Source organism: Zootoca vivipara, chromosome 2, assembly GCF_965207765.1.
Source record: "Zootoca vivipara chromosome 2, rZooViv2.hap1.1, whole genome shotgun sequence".
NCBI classification, from domain to species: Eukaryota; Metazoa; Chordata; class Lepidosauria; order Squamata; family Lacertidae; genus Zootoca; species Zootoca vivipara.
Genome location: NC_142584.1, coordinates 90963393 through 90981666, shown reverse-complemented (window position 1 = coordinate 90981666; position 18274 = coordinate 90963393). Strand labels below are relative to the sequence as shown.

The 18274-nt window shown below is 42.0% G+C and overlaps 1 protein-coding gene across 1 annotated transcript in view; it reads left to right on the top strand.

Moving 5' to 3' along the window:
* Positions 1-18274, top strand: part of LOC118081605 (contactin-6) — a 122189-nt gene that overhangs the window by 85028 nt on the left and 18887 nt on the right. The window contains exons 9-14 of the mRNA XM_035108102.3: positions 1516-1643; positions 10153-10328; positions 12514-12631; positions 13755-13913; positions 13999-14148; positions 16326-16396. Coding sequence (XP_034963993.3) covers positions 1516-1643; positions 10153-10328; positions 12514-12631; positions 13755-13913; positions 13999-14148; positions 16326-16396 — 802 coding nt within the window. The remainder of the gene's footprint in view (positions 1-1515; positions 1644-10152; positions 10329-12513; positions 12632-13754; positions 13914-13998; positions 14149-16325; positions 16397-18274) is intronic.

Sequence of the window (18274 nt, the reverse complement as noted above, 5' to 3'; positions counted from 1 at the left end):
ACAACAATGTTATACAATGGGTAGTAGTAATAATTTTCTCTCTGTGTCTTCAGAAAAATGTGGCTTGGATTATTTTCTTTGGGTCACTTGACTCTGCCCTCTCCCATTTTAGGGCTGCAGTCAAATAAGGGGGAGGGATGGCAATTGGGTCCTCTGTGGATGAATAATAATAATAAAAAAAACCTTACAAGTATTTGGGTTTGAGTTTGAAAGAGATAGCACTGTGGTGGGGTGTTGACCATTATTACACACTCTGATGTGGTACAATAATGAGTAGGGACTGTAGCACATGAGCATTCTTACAAATCTATGCAAAACCTAACAACTTCCAGTGTGGTTTTTGATTATGGCTATGATGATTAGGGTAGAAAATTAATTTGGTTCTCATTTAAAAATGAACTTATTTAATTTACACTTCCTGAAACAATACAGGAACTGAAAAGCAGCCATCTTTCAAAATCCACACTTCTCTGAATTTTGCAGTGCAGTTCTCCAACCCAGGAATGTATACATAACTGCACACACTAGGGTAAAGATTAGACAAGTGGATAGAGGAGAGGCTACTAGCCATGATGGCTATGTTCTGCCTCCACAGTAATGCTTCCAAATACCAGTTGCAGGAAACCGCAGGAGGGGAGAGGGCTCCTGTGCTCAAATTCTACTCGCAGGTTGGCCACTTGGAGAAGTGGATGCTGGACTAGATGGGCCATTGGCCTGATCCAGCAGCCTCTTCTTATATACTTAAGTAATGTGTGCTTAAAAATGCACATAGTGAAAATAACATACAAAAATTTATTAGGAGAAATTGCTTGCAAAAATGTGCATATTAGGCACAAGCGGACACAATAATGTGCTTGTTAGGAGAATGTCACAGTAAAAGGCTATTGAATTTGCATGAGGATTTTACAAAACAATAGTTCACAAACTGATGTGGGGCCGTGAAGAACTGAACTAGGGTAGGAAAAATGTGAAACTGAAATTCACAGATTGGCCCGTCTCTAATAGTGATGCACCAAAGTTATGGCAAGCAATCATTTTGTGCTGTTTTCGTTATTTAACTGGTCAGATTGTAAGCAATGCCGGATGACTAATAGCTTTCACTAATATTGTGAAAATTGCATAGGTCACATACTTCATATTGTAAATAGTTCATTATCTGAGATGAGGAGTATTCTTCACCTGTGAGGAAACACAACATAATTAGACTTCTTGTTGTGGATTTATTCCTTCCTCAGAAGAATCCAATGCTGAGCAGAGAAGAATTCAGGCTACTGGTGTGGATAGATTATTAGTCAATTTTTGGTATGCCTAATCTGTTGCTTCTAGTACAGTGATGAATGATACACGGAGATGAAAATCTATCTGGATTGTGCTCCGTTTGCTGTAGACAACATCAACTATGATTAATGTCCAAATATTAAAAGTAACATTACATCGTTGTTACGGCTCTTAGTGATCAGAACAATATCCTGTTAATAACGGGTTTGTGTGATTTTCTTTCCCCCTTCTCTTCAGAATCTTTATCCTAGAGGATGGCAGCCTGAAGATATATAATGTTACCAAATCAGATGCAGGTGTATACACGTGCATAGCAATGAATCAATTTGGAGTTGCTAGGAACTCGGGGAACCTGATTGTGAAAGGTACTTCATTGTCTTCATCTGCGCTTTATGCATATTGAAAACGCACATGCATATTTGATTAACCATGCTGAGATGTCAGAGAATATAATAGTACTGTCAGAGGCACGGTTTGAACCAAATCTCCTGTCTGGAACAGGGCTGCTGAGATGCCTTTGGCAAACCGGAGGGTGCCTGGCCAAGCTGCAGGTGGTGCCAGTGCTTTGATATCATTCTTAGATGGTGATACTGACAACAAATACACAATCCGTTCTCAGGCTCCAGTCTGGATATCGGTGCATTTCAAATAGGTTGTTTCTCTTCCAAGCATGTGATAAAGTATAGAGAGATACCGTAGTACGGTGAAATACAGCTCGACTTCAGTTTCAGAAATTAAACACTCAGCCCTATGTAGGTGTTTGTAATGGGGTTTAAATAAAGACATGAGGAGAGAAGGGTGTGCATGGGTGTATTAGCTCTGTCGTCATTCCAGTTTCCAGTGTCCCTCCATGCTCCCAAGAGATAGTTCTGCAGTGGGGAAGCCTCTTGAACTCATTGAGGCTTTTGTGCAGTGCAACACCGCCCCCCCTGGGGGGATCTGAGTTCTATAATACGTGGGATCCTCCATGGTGAGTTCAGGATGGTTCCCTGATCCATACGGTCACACCTAGACATGCAGAGGACATGAAGGAACTAGTATGAGGAGCACACACAATCCACCCTCACATATTGAAAGCTGGTGCCTAATAGAGCATATGTCTCTCATGTAACTGCATACAGTCGTACCTTGGAAGTCGAACAGAATCCATTCCAGAAGTCTGTTCAACTTCCAAAACATTAGAAAACCAAAACGTGGCTTCTGGTTGGCTGCAGGAAGCTCCTGCAGCCAATTGGAAGCCCTGTCGGACGTTCGGCTTACAAAAATAGTTTGCAAACTGGAACACTCACTTCCGGGTTTGCGACATTCAGGAGCCAAAACTGTCAGGAGTTAAGCTGAAACAAACAAACAAACAAAAATTCCTTTCAGTAGCACCTTAGAGACCAACTAAGTTTGTCATTGGTATGAGCTTTTGTGTGCAATCATGCACACGTCTTCAGATTAAGCTGTTCGACTTCCAAGGTACGACTGTATTTCTGAATTGTCTGGAAAGGTATTTGTTCTACTCAATAACCTATCGGGGAGATACAATGAGCATCTAGCATCAAGACAACACAATGAGAAGTTACATTGTGATTGCTGAGCCTACCTTGTACCAGATCAGGCATCTTCTCCATGTGACCAATATATCCCATTCTGAGTGTCTGCAGCTCTCTAGGTTCTCAGATGGAGGTCTTTCATGTTTTAATGAGAGATGTCTGGAACTGAACCAGGTACATTTTGACTGCAGTGCATGGGCTCCACTGAGCTATGCCTCTTCCTGAACAAATCACACGGGGAGGGGGATAAGCCAGGGGTGCCCATTTCCTGATGAATAGCTCCTAAACATGAGGGGTGAATCCCACAATACACAACCACCACAAATCTCCCTGCAATGGCTTTCCCGTTCATTTCAATGAAGGGAACATTTCTTCTACAGGTGCATTCCCCTGCACGGTTGGAGGCTTTTTTTTCACTAATTCCCCATTCAGTCTGTTCCCCAAACTTACACTCTTCTTAAGGTTGTCCCAGCCATTGGGAGCAGCTCTTTCATGGGCACAGAGGCTGCAAGGAGAAGGGGAAACAGGAGCCCCCCCCCCCAGCAGAGTTCTGCACACAGGTAGTATGTATCCAACCCATATCAATGAAGGTTTGGTGGGCCAACATGAGCTTTTCATCAGCTGATGTGAAAAGTATCTGTGTAGCAAAATGTGGAGTGCCTATGGACAGCCTTTTGTACAATAGCTTGTACAATGCAGATAGGAAGCGTAGCCATGCAAGAACTCTGCAGCTCTGTAGCTATGGGTGAACTCTGGCTGCAGACGGGCTTAGATATATCCTGTCATCTTTGTAATGGCTGCTGTGCCTGAAGATAGGAGAGTGGGGGCAGTACATGGCTGCCAGCTAATAGAGATTTTCCTACAGCTCAAAAGATACAGAAGCATTCTTAAGGGCTTGGGTTAAGTCCCCAGCGATAAACCCACGAACAGGTTGTTTAAGTGCCAAGAAACGGCAGCTGTAGAGGGGCAACTTAAGTATTTGTGTGTGGTTTTTCCTCAATCTGATCTTGTTTGGCATTTTAAAATAATTGGTTTTCTCTACAGAAAGCTCTGCATTCTGATATTAAATTGTGACCATAACTGATGAGGAATGGGTTTTAGGGGCAGATTGCTTTAAATGTAATTATCAGCCCTCTGAAGAAAAAAAAGGTGACACTAGATAACATTAACAATGATGGTATTTTGAAGAAAAATAGAGTGGCCATTATAGCTTGTAATAACATAGTTGCGTGTCTCTTCCCACCACCACCACCGCCCACCCGCCAATATACACACTGATTAGTTTTATTTTTATAATGTCAAAATACTTTTACCTTGCCAGCAGCCATGTTACTGTAACACCAGTAGTCAAGTGAATTAGATTTCGCTTGGTTGTTACAAAAGTGGTAACAGTGCAGGTTGGATATTTTTTATAGCCTGGCTAGCATAGAGCAAAACTGCCTGCATTTAAGCATAAAGATCAGGCATCCCCAAACTGCGGCCCTCCAGATGTTTTGGCCTACAACTCCCATGATCCCTAGCTAACAGGACCAGTGGTCAGGGATGATGGGAATTGTAGTCCAAAACATCTGGAGGGCCAAAGTTTGGGGATGCCTGATAAAGATCCAGGGAATGCTGCAGCTAAGTCCACTGACCAAGGATTTTTGTTGTTTCTTCTTATAAAAAAAACCCAGCTTCATTTTACTACTCTTCTCCCCTGAATGTGTCCCAGTGCTGGATTGCAGGCTCATACACAATGCATAAAAAGATAACACACAAAATAACGCTAATGAGGGGAAATCCCCCCCCCCTCATACAGCTCAAACTAGAGTCAAGGCCAAAGGCCACATTCACATGGAAGTTTATTTTGTTTTCATGACTTTCCCCTGGTGGGTTCCACATTCTATTTGAGCTTTCACACAACATAAAAGCCACTTCTGGAATGATAGTGGAATATAGTGCAGGTCTAGTGCTCATTTCCATGTTTTTTGCTTCCAGGAAAAAAAAATCTATTAGCAAATAATATGGAAATGAGTACCAAATTTATACTGGAAACAGTATTCTTCAGCCACTAAATGACTGGGGAAACAGGAATCTTGAAAGTTAATAATGATGGAAACAGGAACACGTTTCTAGGCATTCCACAACTACTCAGCTTTGGTTCTTGTTTTATACAATACTAGCTGGCCCTGCACGTGTTGCTGTGCGGTAGTCTGTCAAATGGAGGGTAATAGCCCCCCTTCAGATCCCCCTGAGTCTCAGAGTCCCCCTGTTTTATAGGATCTCATGGCGGAGGCAGGGTTTGTGGGTGTGGGCTAGACTCCATGGGGAGGGAGGAGGAGGTGGAGGAGGAGCTGTGGGAATAACACCACTTGAGGGCGCTGTTTTAGTTTGTGGAAAAGCAGGTTTTTACCTGCACAGGTATGAGATGTGAGCAATCCGAGGTTGTGCAAACACTCGGGTAGTGGCATAGACCGTTGTGTCCAAATTCCAGGACAATCAGTCAAGCAGTTTCAGAGAAAAGTGGAGCCCACAGTTTCACCTTTTTTACATTTACAGTGATACCTCTACTTACAAATAACTCTACTTACGAATTTTTCTACTTACAAATGGAGCTCCGTCTGCCATCTTGGATGCGGTTTAGATAGCATTTTTTCTACTTACAATTTTTTAGATAGGGTTGCTTCGACTTACGAATTTTTTCTCCCAATGCATTCCTATGGGATTCGATTTACAAATTTTTTCGACTTACAAATGTGTGTTCGGAACGCATTCAGTTAATAAGTAGAGGTACCACTGTGTGTATATATATATATGTATATATGTATATGTATGTATGTGTGTGTATATATATATATATATATATATATATATATATATATATATATGGTACTCATTGCTTAACATTTTCAAAAGATTTGTCTCCCCTCCATCCAGCAAACATAAGCAGTCTTTGCTGTTCCAAAAGTCAGAATATTTATTGACCTTATTTGACATGCCCTTCTTTGGCTGCAAACCCAAGTCCCACCCAGCAGGAGGCCATCAGCTCATTCGCAGCCATGCTATGCATGGTGGCTGGGGCAGAGAGTAGGTGCCACCTCCAATGTGGGGCTTTCTGTGGGCTGCTGCTAGCTAACAGGAATCTCACCAGCAGCAATCTCACCCACCTGTTCAGCAGCAGATGGAAGAGTGATCTATCTGGCCTCATTGCCAGTACTGTAGTTGGCAAGACTGGCAGAGGGAAACATCTCAGTCCAATCCAAACCTCTCCCAGTTCCTCTCATGTGCAAGCAGCAGCAGGAGGAGGGAGGGAGGGACAATGAGATTGCTCTGTTACTCATTCCTTTTGAGATGGCTATGCCTGTTTCTTCAAGTACCGTAAATATCAACTAAGTTTGTCATTGGTATGAGCTTTTGTGTGCATGCACACTTCTTCAGACATACTGAAACAGAAGTCACCAGGTGCTTATATATAGTGAGAGGGTGGGGAGGGGTATTACTCCCTCCTTGTGGTGGGAGTGGGTGATTGACTGACTGATAGCTGTTGCCGACTGTTAACGACTGCAATAGGTCTTACAGGAAAAAGCAAGGGGTGAGATGGCTAAAGATAGCTTTATCATGTACAATGAGATAAGAATCCAATGTCTTTATTCAGATCTGGTCTCTCTAAGCTTGGTAATAAGTTGCAGTTCAGCAACTTCTCTTTCCAGTCTGTTTCTGAAATTCTTTTGTAATAAGACAGCTACTTTGAGATCTTGTATATAGAATGTCCTGAGAGATTGAAGTGTTCTCCTACTGGTTTTTCTGTCTTGTGATTCCTAATGTCAGATGTATGTCCACCCCTTGCTTTTTCCTGTAAGACCAATTGCAGTCGTTAACAGTCGTCAACAGCTATCAGTCAGTCAATCACCCACTCGCACCACAAGGAGGGAGTAATACCCCTCCCCACCCTCTCACTATATAAGCATATATATATTAGTTGGTCTCTAAGGTGCTGCTGGAAGGAATTTTTTTTATTTTGTTTCGACTACGTCAGACCAACACGGCTACCTACCTGTACCATAAATATGTTCAGCAATATATATATATTTGCTGAAGTTAGAAAACTGTCATCCAAACTTTAGTTTCCCTTTTTTGCTAAATGTCTGCTATTCCCTAAGAGAACTGTTTTGGGCTTATAAAGTCAGCTAAGGAACAGATAATGTCTTGGATTGTGTACATAACATCCTACCAGGAATTGTTTAAATATATGTACAGTGGCACCTTGGTTTACAAACTTAATCTGTTCCGGAAGTCCGTTCTTAAACCAAAGCGTTCATAAACCAAGGCGTGTTTTCCCATAGCAGCGGGGGACTCAATTTACAAATGGAACACATTTGACAGGAAGCGAAACATGTTCTTATTCCAAGGCAAAGTTCACATACCAAAACACCTACTTCTGGGTGTGCACCATTCTTAATCCAAGTTGTTCATAAACTAAGCTGTTCTCAAACCAAGGTACCACTGTATGCATTTATGCTTACAATCTTTGTTTTATCCATTTGTGGCTCTAGCAACTTAATGTAGCAAACACTTTAATTTTAAATAGCACATAAAAACCAGATTTAAATGCTGTGAGAGATGTGGCATTGCGACAGTGTGCACACATGTATATATTTGTTCAATAAAATAAAAATCCAGGCCCAGGTTATATGTGCAAGCAATTCTCTGCACCTAAAGATACTTGGATGCCTCCCAGCATTTAAAGATTCTGAAGTGTTGCATTTTTTCGTGGAGCGGACATGTATCCTAATTGTGAATGATGTGACAATTAAATTTTTCAAACGTAAAGAAAAGCTTTAATTTGACAATTGCAACATTTATTAAAAATCAAAATAACAACATGCTATCATAATGGTAGTGTTTGCAGGGAACATTTGTTTTGGTTCCCCTCTGGATAGGTTTTGGCTGTTCAATTATAGGCCTCATTGCTTCAGCATTATATTCAACTGAAATGTCAGAATTCCGAAAAGCATATCTAATGGGCAAATTAAGTTTATTGCTGCTTATTGAGTTGTTTATTCCTTATGATAAGAAGTCTTTATTATACCTCAAGTGTGCTGAGTGCATTGTCTATTTTTTCTCTTTGGAAACGGGGCATGCTCCATAATACATGTCTGCAGTTAGTAAGCAAGACAGATAGATAATGGGAACGTGGGAGCTTTTAAGAGGCATTTAGAAAGATTTGAGATGGAAATCTTAAGGAAAACCTCATAAAAACAACAGCTTGCATCAAGAGAAACAAACATCTCAGCATCACTCATAGCACTTGATGTGATCTGGCTAGACTGATAGACCCAGAGAGACCGAGCATCAGCCTTCTATAAAATATGCTTTTGTGTTTTGCTAAGACTGCAAGAATGCACACATAGACTCTGGATAATGCATGGCTGAACTGCTTAACAAAGCAGAACAATAGGACAAAATGGAACGCTGGAGCTCACACATTGCAAGGCAGCGAAGAGTAAATGTGAGAGGCTCATAAGGGATGAGCATTATAGCTGTGCTACCTCTCTTGTTGCTTCTGTTGCCCACAACTCATGGAGGGCATCTGTGTAAAGTGGGGAGTTCTCCTGTACCCATGGAAACATCATTTTCCAATTCCAGAGGGCTATGGGAACAATGATGGGGGGGGGAGAGCTACTGCACACACACCTCACATATTTACTCTTTTCTGAATACCAACACCTGCATGGGGCTTAGGCTTCAGCATTTTGTGGGTCCTCATATTTCCATGTTGATTGGAGCCAGGTATTAAGTGGGTAAAGGTAAAGGTAAAGGGACCCCTGACCATTAGGTCCAGTCGTGACCGACCCTGGGGTTGCGGTGCTCATCTCACTCTATTAGCCGAGGGAGCCGGTGTACAGCTTCCAGGTCATGTGGCTGGCATGACAAAGCCATTTCTAGCAAACCAGAGCAGCTCATGGAAACGCTGTTTACCTTCCTGCTGGAGCAGTACCTATTTATCTATTTGCATTTTTGATGTGCTTTTGAACTTCTAGGTGGGCAGGAGATGGGACCGAGCAACGGGAGCTCACCCCGTCACAAGGATTTGAACCGCCAACTTTCTGATCGGCAAGCCCTAGGCTCTGTGGTTTAACCCACAGCGCCACCCACATTAAGTGGGTACGTTGTGGCAAATGATAGGTTGTGTTTCAGAATATGCTTAGATGCTTAAGAAGCTCTGCACCAAAAGTACAGTTACACAAAGGCAGGAAGGAAAGGCCATGTCCACGAGTACTGTGTTTGGAATCAGGGTTGACAAACGGATACAATTCATGTCCATGCATTTACATGGAGCTTTCGTTGTAGTTTTTAGGTTCAGGCTGTCTTGACCAGCTCATTCAAGATCCATCCTGATTTCTTTGCGCAAAACTTATATGGTGATAAGGATGGGCTAATTTGTCAATAGTGGTTCTTTCTGTTATGTAACAACTAGTATTCATTCATTTGCTTGTGGAGTGTTTAGAATTTCTTCCTGTTAATCATTCACCCTTCCTATACTTTTCAATACTTTGCCCCACCCCTTTCCCACCCTGTGTGTGTGTGTGTGGATGTTTTGCACTAAGTTTTCAGAGCCCTTTGATCCATTTGAAATGCACTAACCTAAAATTTCACTAGGTGCTTCAATCCTTCCTACAAAATACCGATGAAAGCACACAGAATGACAGATTTGGAGAGAAAAGCACTGCACTTTTTAGCCTGTACCCCAAACACATGCAGGATATATTATATTTGGATATTTTCTGACAAATCATTTCATACTTTCTACAAGTTAGGAACAGTGGAGTCTGCTGCTTACTTTTTCCATTTTTCTAAAGACCTTAACGTTATTTTTAATCATAAATAATACATCCCTTATATCTTCGTTTCACACCTCTTTCTCCCTACTAGCTACCAGTACTTAATTCATACAGTATTTATCATCTTGACTAAGCTTGATGTTGTTGTTTTTTGTATGCATATGATCCTCATGATTGTATAATGCTTTCATCAACAAAAGCTGTTTTTGCCTAAACTGCTTATAACAGGGAAGTTGTTATCTCTAATTTATCTGACAATCATACCAATGAGAATGGAGGGGTTCGGGAATCAAAGCTCTAACTCATTCCCTTGTCCCTTAAGCAAACTATAATTTTCGTTAATTAAGTGGCCGGGAGTGTAATCTAAATTACTTGAAAGGTTTTTTTTTCTTCTTTCAACTGATGCTTTTGAGGGTAAACACAAGTCCTTTGGGATCTTGGTAGTTCTTTCTGAAGTAAGTGAATTTTTGTAAACTACTGATGCAACCAAGAGTGACTTGTTCTGCCTTCAACAGAGAGGACTATCATTACTACTCCACCTTCCAATATGGATGTTACAGTTGGAGAAAGTGTAGTCCTGCCTTGTCAGGTATCCAAAGATCCATCTATCAAGGTTGCGTTTTCATGGTCATTCAATGGAGATGTTATAGATTTTAAAAGAAGAATGAGTCATTTTGAAAGAGCCGGAGGAGTAAGTTTTACAGACTCTTCTTCATATAATCAGTGTGTGTGTGTGTGTGTGTGTGTGTGTGTGTGTGTGTGTGTCATAAATCACATGGGTCCCCTTGCCCTAAATGACATATTTTTGTAATATGCATCGGGAAATCATAAAGCTATGTCTGTTTAATTTGTGGTTAGTGTTGTCATTTTGTTTTTGTCTGTATGTTTAAAAAGATGATAAATCTAAATCTGCACATTTATGTCCATTGCTGAATAGTTGGTAATAAATTTGCAGTGTGTCAGTACCAACTTGTGCTGTGCTGTTCCTGCAATGGCTATAGATGCTTTTCTCTCAGTCCCTTGGTCCCTATTGGACATGATTTGTCAGCGTAAGGCTCCTCAAAGTCTACAGTTAAGGCCAAATATTAAAACAGTAAGAAATAGCCACTAGGATATACAGTCATACCTCGGGTTAAGTACACTTCAGGTTGAGTACTTTCAATTTAAGTACTCCACGGACCCGTCTGGAACAGATTAATCCACTTTCCATTACTTTCAATGGGAAAGTTCGTTTCAGGTTAAGTACGCTTCAGGTTAAGCATGGACTTCCAGAACCAATTAAGTACTTAACCTGGTACCACTGTACATCCAAATCAGAAGGCTCCAAGCACGGTAGCTCCAACTAACAACAATCCCTAAAAGGGTTAACAACCTGGGTATCTGGAAATGTCTTTCCTACAGCTGAGGATGAGTCCAAGCTATATTTCCTGACCCACTATAAGAAATGGAACATGTCCTTTCAAGTACGAGTGATAAAGACTTGTTCTACTGGAAATCTTCATATACTGGGTGTCACGGTCCGGTCGGCGGGCGTCAGGACCAGAGGCAAGATGGTGCTGAAGAAGCAGGGTCGAAGGCAGAGGCGAAGGTCCACGGGGCACGATGCAAGGCGAAGGCAAAGCGAGGGTCCAGGAACAAGAAGCAAGGCGAAGGATCCAGGAACAAGAAGCAAGGTGAAGGTCCACAGGGCAAGAGCAAGGCGAAGGTGAAGCAATGGTCCAAGGAGCAAGGAGCAAGGCGAAGGATCCAGGAACAAGAAGCAAGGCAAAGGTCCACGGGGCAGGAGCTAGGCGAAGGCGAGGCAGGGGTCCAAGAAGCACGGCAGCAACAAGGCAAGGGTCCAAGGAACAGGAGGCCAGATGCAACCAGGCAGGGATAGCATTGCTGTGGCAAAGAGCTGAAGGGAAATGCTGGGCTTTTATCCCTCCCAGCTCCTGCCACCAGGTGCAGTGAGATCTCAAGTGGCCTCACCTGGGTGATTACTCCTTGCCTCTCCAGCACAAGCTGAGGACTTCACCTGTGTGGCCACGCCTTGCTTCTCCAGCACAAGTTGAGGCATGCCCCAGTCCTGCAAAGCACTACAGGCCCCAGAGCCTGACTCCTGCCCATACTCCTGACACTGGGTCACAAAAATGCACCTTACATATTTCGATGGGCATGCAGCTCTGTATGGCATTTTTTCCTGATGGTTAAAAGACTCGGGTGACCAAAATTAAGCTGCTGTCTGGGGAAAAAGACAAGGACACAGACACACACCAGCAATTTGATGTGTGGATGGCAACTGAATGTGGAGTTGAATATTCAACACTAGTGATCTGACAACTGTCGTCACCACACCTGAGAAAAGCAGGCTACTTAACAGGGCATAGGGTAGGCTTGGTGGCACAAAAATTTTGTGTTCCGGTGCCTCACTGTCACTCACTACCACAGCATCAACTGCCCGGGGTGGCTGCCTCACTCTGTCTGATAATAATAATAATAATAATAATAATAATAATAATAATAATAATAATAATTCGACTTCCAACAGAAGGTTAAAAACTTCCCTAAACAGGGCTGCCTTCAGATGTCTTCTAAATGTCGTATAGTTGTTTATTTCTTTGATATTTGATAGTAGCACTCATGAAGTCTCCCAGTTCTGGTATCCTCCCACCCAGAAGTGTTATTGCTTTATATGGACGCAACTATTTATTTTTGCTTTCAATGCTTGCTTTATTTGTGAAATTACATTAAAGGCATGTAAATGAAATAAACAGATGATAGCAGTATATGCTTGGACTTTAAAACTACATATTTTATTAATGCTTTACAAATTACAGAAATATCCACTATAGAAAATGCATTTAGTTGTCTATTTCTCCTCTTCTTATCTCAAGGAATCAGTAGGGGACCTTATGATAAGAAACATTCAGTTAAATCATTCTGGGAAATACAGATGCACAGTACAAACAGCTATGGACAACCTATCTGAAACGGCAGAAATTATTGTAAGGGGTAAGTCTATTATCTATAAAACGCCAGCTAACTGTAACACGGAGAATAATATGGTATGCATCAGCATCAGAGAAGAGGGTGAATGAAATGTAAACAACTCATGATCTATAGCTCAGATATGTTTCTTACCACCATATATTCCCAACAGAGTAAAATTTGTCCAGTGGGCATCTAAGCAACTCCAATGCAAACGCCGGCAGACATTATTTCTTCCTCACACTTTTTTTACTCTCTAAAAATCTAGTATATATATGTCTATAGCATATCATAGCTGTTAAACCGAATCCATTATTTGCTCAATAATCTTGTTAGAGGAGAATGCTTAGTTTGTGCATCCTATATCATAAACAAATATATACCTCTAAGGTATGTTTGGATCTCACACTTTCTTCATTTCAGTGGCCGCTTTAAAAATGTATTAGTTTTCCCAGGCATCTGTAGAATACTCGATTTTAGTTAATCTTATTATTATTAGAAGTGTAAAAAACCACACTGTGCTTTTAAAGCTTGGTGGTTGTGATTTGAATATTTTCCTGCTTTTTTCATTTCTTATAATTGGATTCAGGTGTTTTGTTTTTTAATTTAGCAGGAACTGGCATATAGTCTTCTGTGCATCCCATCATGAGATCGGGTGATGAAGGGCAGGTTAGAAATACAGGGTGGTATTCAACAAAGTTTTACTCAGAGAAGACCCATTCATATTAATGGATATGATGAACTTAGGCCCATTAATTCCAGTGGATCTGCTCAGAGAATAGCATTGTAAGGGGTGGTGTTTGCCTAGTATATGTGCTTTATAGGTTGACTTCAGACTTGTTTGGGTTTGGGAGTTGGTGGCCTTTGGGGCCAGAGATGGCAAAGATGGCAGAGAACTATTCTGGATTATTAAGAAAGTGAAGTTTAGTTTAGGTGGTAATCTAGGAGGAATGGCTTGACAGACATTTGTGTTATGCTTTAAGCCATATGGCCTTAGAGCAGGGGGTTGAACCAGGGGTTTGATTTCTAAAAATATCTCTAATCAATCTAGTAGAGAATATCAAATGCACAACAGAGCCCTAAAGAGCCGCACCATTTCTAAGTATTCTGCTAAAGTAAATGTGCATTTTCTTCCTTTTTAAATAAGGCACTCCAGGTCCTCCCAAAGATGTTAACATTGAACATGTTTCCAGTACAACGGCAGTGCTAAACTGGAGACAAGGAACAGATAATAATAGTCCAGTCCAAATATACACTATTCAGATAAGGACCCCCTTTTCAGTTGGGTGGCAAGCAGCTTCGACAGGTATACAGCCACATTTATGACTTACCATTCTATGCTATAGTTTCACATTCTTCCATCGCTAATCGTTTTTCGCTTTTATGTTTAGTTCCTGAAGTTATTAATGGAAGGACCCACACGGCAACAGTGGTTGATCTGAACCCTTGGGTTGAATATGAATTTCGTGTTGTGGCTGGCAATAGTATTGGGATTGGAGAGCCAAGCACACCATCTGAGCTACTAAGAACTAAAGCATCCAGTAGGTTTCCTGAAATTGTCTTGATGGGTTGAGAAACTCCTTAAAAAATGTTGTTGTTGTTTAGTCGTTTAGTCGTGTCCGACTCTTCGTGACCCCATGGACCATAGCACGCCAGGCACTCCTGTCTTGCACTGCCTCCCGCAGTTTGGTCAAACTCATGTTCGTAGCTTCGAGAACACTGTCCAACCATCTTGTCCTCTGACGTCCCCTTCTCCTAGTGCCCTCAATCTTTCCCAACATCAGGGTCTTTTCCAAGGATTCTTCTCTTCTCATGAGGTGGCCAAAGTATTGGAGCCTCAGCTTCACGATCTGTCCTTCCAGGGAGCACTCAGGGCTGATTTCCTTAAGAACCTTTAAAAATGTAACTCTGTTCATTTCAAAAGTAAGGCATAATGGCTCACCTCTACTGGAGATCGTTATTCAAATGTTACATTGTTGTGTATTTGTGTATCCCTGTTATCAGCTAAAAATTGGCTTGCAATTCAAAATATTGTGAGTGGGTTTTTGTTGTTGTTGTTTCTTTTTGCGGGAGGGTGGTGTACAGGAACAATGGAAGGGGGTTTAACAATAGGCTCTCCTCCCTCAGATCTCTTATTCTGAAGGGGTTCCCAACTGTTTCCCAAGAGTCCAGGTGTGAAGGAAGAATGGCTGGATGCAACACCCCTTCCTGCCAATTAACTTTTACTTCCTTAGGCATCAGTCCTGGGAGTAAGCCCCATTAAATGCAGAAGTCAGAAGGCAGTTCATCCCTTTTTTAATGATGCACAGAGTTTTTTATTGCTAAGTACTGGGAAAGCATAATTCTATCACTGTATGATGAATGGATAAGGAAAGTATGTTCCATATTATGCTGCACAGACTATTTTATACACTGTAGAATCCAAAACGATAGGGTTTACAAAGTTCCTTTAAACTTTGACCTTTCATAGACAGCTTCATGTGGCTTCGATATCCCCTCATTAGGACTGTCAAAATCTGTAGAGTAGACGCTACAGAAATAGAACAGAGGCTCTGGTGTTGTGTACAGGTTAAAGTATTGAACCAAAGAGTCCTGCAGATTTGGATAAACTCTACTCACTTCACTACTCAGATGCTCCATAGGCAAAAGGGAAATGTTTCAGTTGTGCATCTGGCTGCTAAGATTCTAAATTACTAATTAAAACCATCCTCAGAGTAACAGGTGTGGCAAATAAAGAGCAATGAAAGGGTGAATGAGAAAGTCTGTCTTATAAGGTCGACATTGCCAGCTAAAACTCGATCGAGCATTTGTAGATTCCTGGAGGCAAATGAGCCACTGCTCATTTCATTAAAATGGAGCTGAGAATTAATTGCGCTTCTGCCGATGCAGTTAACCGTAAATTTTCATCTGCTTCTCAACTATGACCCAGTTGAGGCTTTGTTGAGCAGTAGTATAAATTTCTTTCCCATGCAAATACAGTAAATACTGAACTCATTTAACACAAGCACTAATTGAGCATTAACTGGTTCATGGAACAGTGGAATGTTAGTTGAGCTTGGCTTGAAAGTCTCTTTTTAATTCTTCATTTAGTTAACCACCCCATTTCCTTTCCCCTCTTAAACTTTTGCAGATCTAACACAAATCATTTGAAGTGAATGGCAGCAACGGAAAAGGATAATGGCTGCCCCCCCCATTCCCAAAACAATGTGTTGTTTTCATGAATATGGCATATCTGAAAATAAAATAACAAAACAAGAAGTCAATGATCCTGTGTTGATTGCTAGTTGAGTCTATTATGGTCAGCCTACTACTAATTTAAAGTACTTAGTGGCTTACCATGTAGATCGTTCCTGTTGCATCGCACATATCTAAGCCACTACCAGCTTATCTCAAGATCCACTATAATGAGATGATCTATACAGGCACATTAGTTTTATCCCTATAGAATCCACTCCCCAAATGTGGAGGGAACCCATAGCCCAGTTGAGAACTTATCTGTAGTTCAGCCATGATCAGTTTCTGAACTTATCTGCATTGGTCCAGAGAGCAATAGAACCATTGCCAACCATGATGATAAACCTCGCTATGGACTTTGGATCTCATGTACTGTATTGATTTCTCTTTTCATATGGTCATTCAAAGAAGGATTTACAAAATTACGAATGCCTTTTTAATTTCGCAAATTTGTGATGTTTTTGCTTTTGCTTTACCCTCTTAGTTCCTACAGCGGCACCAGCAAATGTGAGTGGAGGTGGAGGAAGCCGGTCCGAGCTCGTCATAACATGGGAGGTAATTTGTAAACCAGCCTCAGCTCTTCAATATAAAGAAGGGAGATTACAATATAGGTGTAGCAAAAGCGGTTGGTTGCACCACTGGTAGCAATTTAGAGAAGTAAACTGTGAGCAGCATGTTATAAAGATGTATAGAAGTCATCTGTAGCCCTCTTATCATCATTATGCAGAAGGCAGCTTAACACTCTAATCTGTTTGGGTATTTTGCACATTAAACATTCCACACAGATTTGTTTGCACGTCTCTTGCTGTTGTTTTCTCCCATTTGGGATATTATGCTGCCAAAGCCTTCCCTGTCATGCATAAAAGGAGACATGGCCTTTCAGTATCAAATTCCACTCAGTGTATGTTTAGAAGGCAAAATCAAATACCCAAAGGATAATTCATGCTGAAGGGAAATAAGTTCAGCTGAAATTACTGAGACGTAGTTCCAACTAAGAGTGGCTTTGGAGGTAACTGGAGAAGTTCCCAAACCAAATGCACAATCACTTCTGCAGTCCATAGGTGGATATCCTTTTAATGTTCAAATGGGAATTGTCACAGGCTATACATAGGATATGGGCTCTCCCCTTAAGCAAGTTTCACTTAAAGCATTACAAGGTACATGAATTACTGTTCATTTGGACCAAAGCTGGTCTGACTATGCATGCATGTCTTTTATTTATTTATAGGATTTCTCACCTTCCCTTTCTTACCCAGGGTGGGTTACGACAATTGTGGATAATACACAATTATACAAAAAAAGATAGTGGTTGCCATTATACAGTGAGTAACGCCATTCCATATTGAGCAGAATAGTGTTCCTTATCTATATATATATAAATGTAAAAATCGTGAAATTCCAAGCGTAACCGCTTGACCAATCGTCCTGAAATTTTGAAACAACAATCCAGGCCACTCCTAGAGCGTTGTTGGGGGCAAAAATCCCTCAAATCGCACACCTGCCCAGGTGCAGACCTGCTTTTCCACCAAGTCAAACAGCGCCCTCAAGTGGTGTAGTACCCTCCTCCACCCCTCCCTTCCTGTGAAATCTAAGCCACACCCACAAACCAAATGACATCATCATCAACCAAGCAACTTGAAATTCCCCAAGGCGGCCATTAGGCCTTTGTTTAATGTAGGCCCCTGACAGGCCCGGGGGGGGGGGGAACCCACAACAACACACTTGGGGGCATGGCAAGGGGTTTTTACTTTACCATTTAGCACCACTAACCCTCCCCTCCCCCCAAAAAACCACCAAAAACCCAACATTGCCAAGTGGAGGTCGGGGCCTGCCGGGGGGGGGGGCACAGACTGCAGCACGACCTTCGATTTATGTAGGCCCCTGCATGCCAAGGAGTTTTTACTTTACCATTTAGCACCACTAACCCTCCCCCCCAACCCCCTCCAAACCAACATTGCCAAGTGGAGGTTGGGGCCTGCCGGGGGGGGGGTGGCACAGACTGCAGCACGACCTTCGATTTATGTAGGCCCCTGCATGCCAAGGGGTTTTTACTTTACCATTTAGCACCACTAACCCTCCCCCCCCAAAAGAAAACCCCCACCAAAAAACCAACATTGCCAAGTGGAGGTCGGGGCCTGCCGGGGGGGGGGGTGGCACAGGCCACAGCACAGCCTTTGATTTATGTAGGCCCCTGCATGCCAAGGGGTTTTTACTTTACCATTTAGCAACACTACCACACCGGTCATGGGGGGTGGGAACAAACTGAATAGATCATGGATCGGGACACATGAGGCCATTCACAGGGAATAGCCACAACACAACACACCCACAAACCCCGCCTCTGCCATGAGATCCTGTAAAACAGGAGGCCTTGGCTCCATTTTACATACTAGGCCTCAGGTTTCCAGCCCATTAAATACTATCCCAAATGGA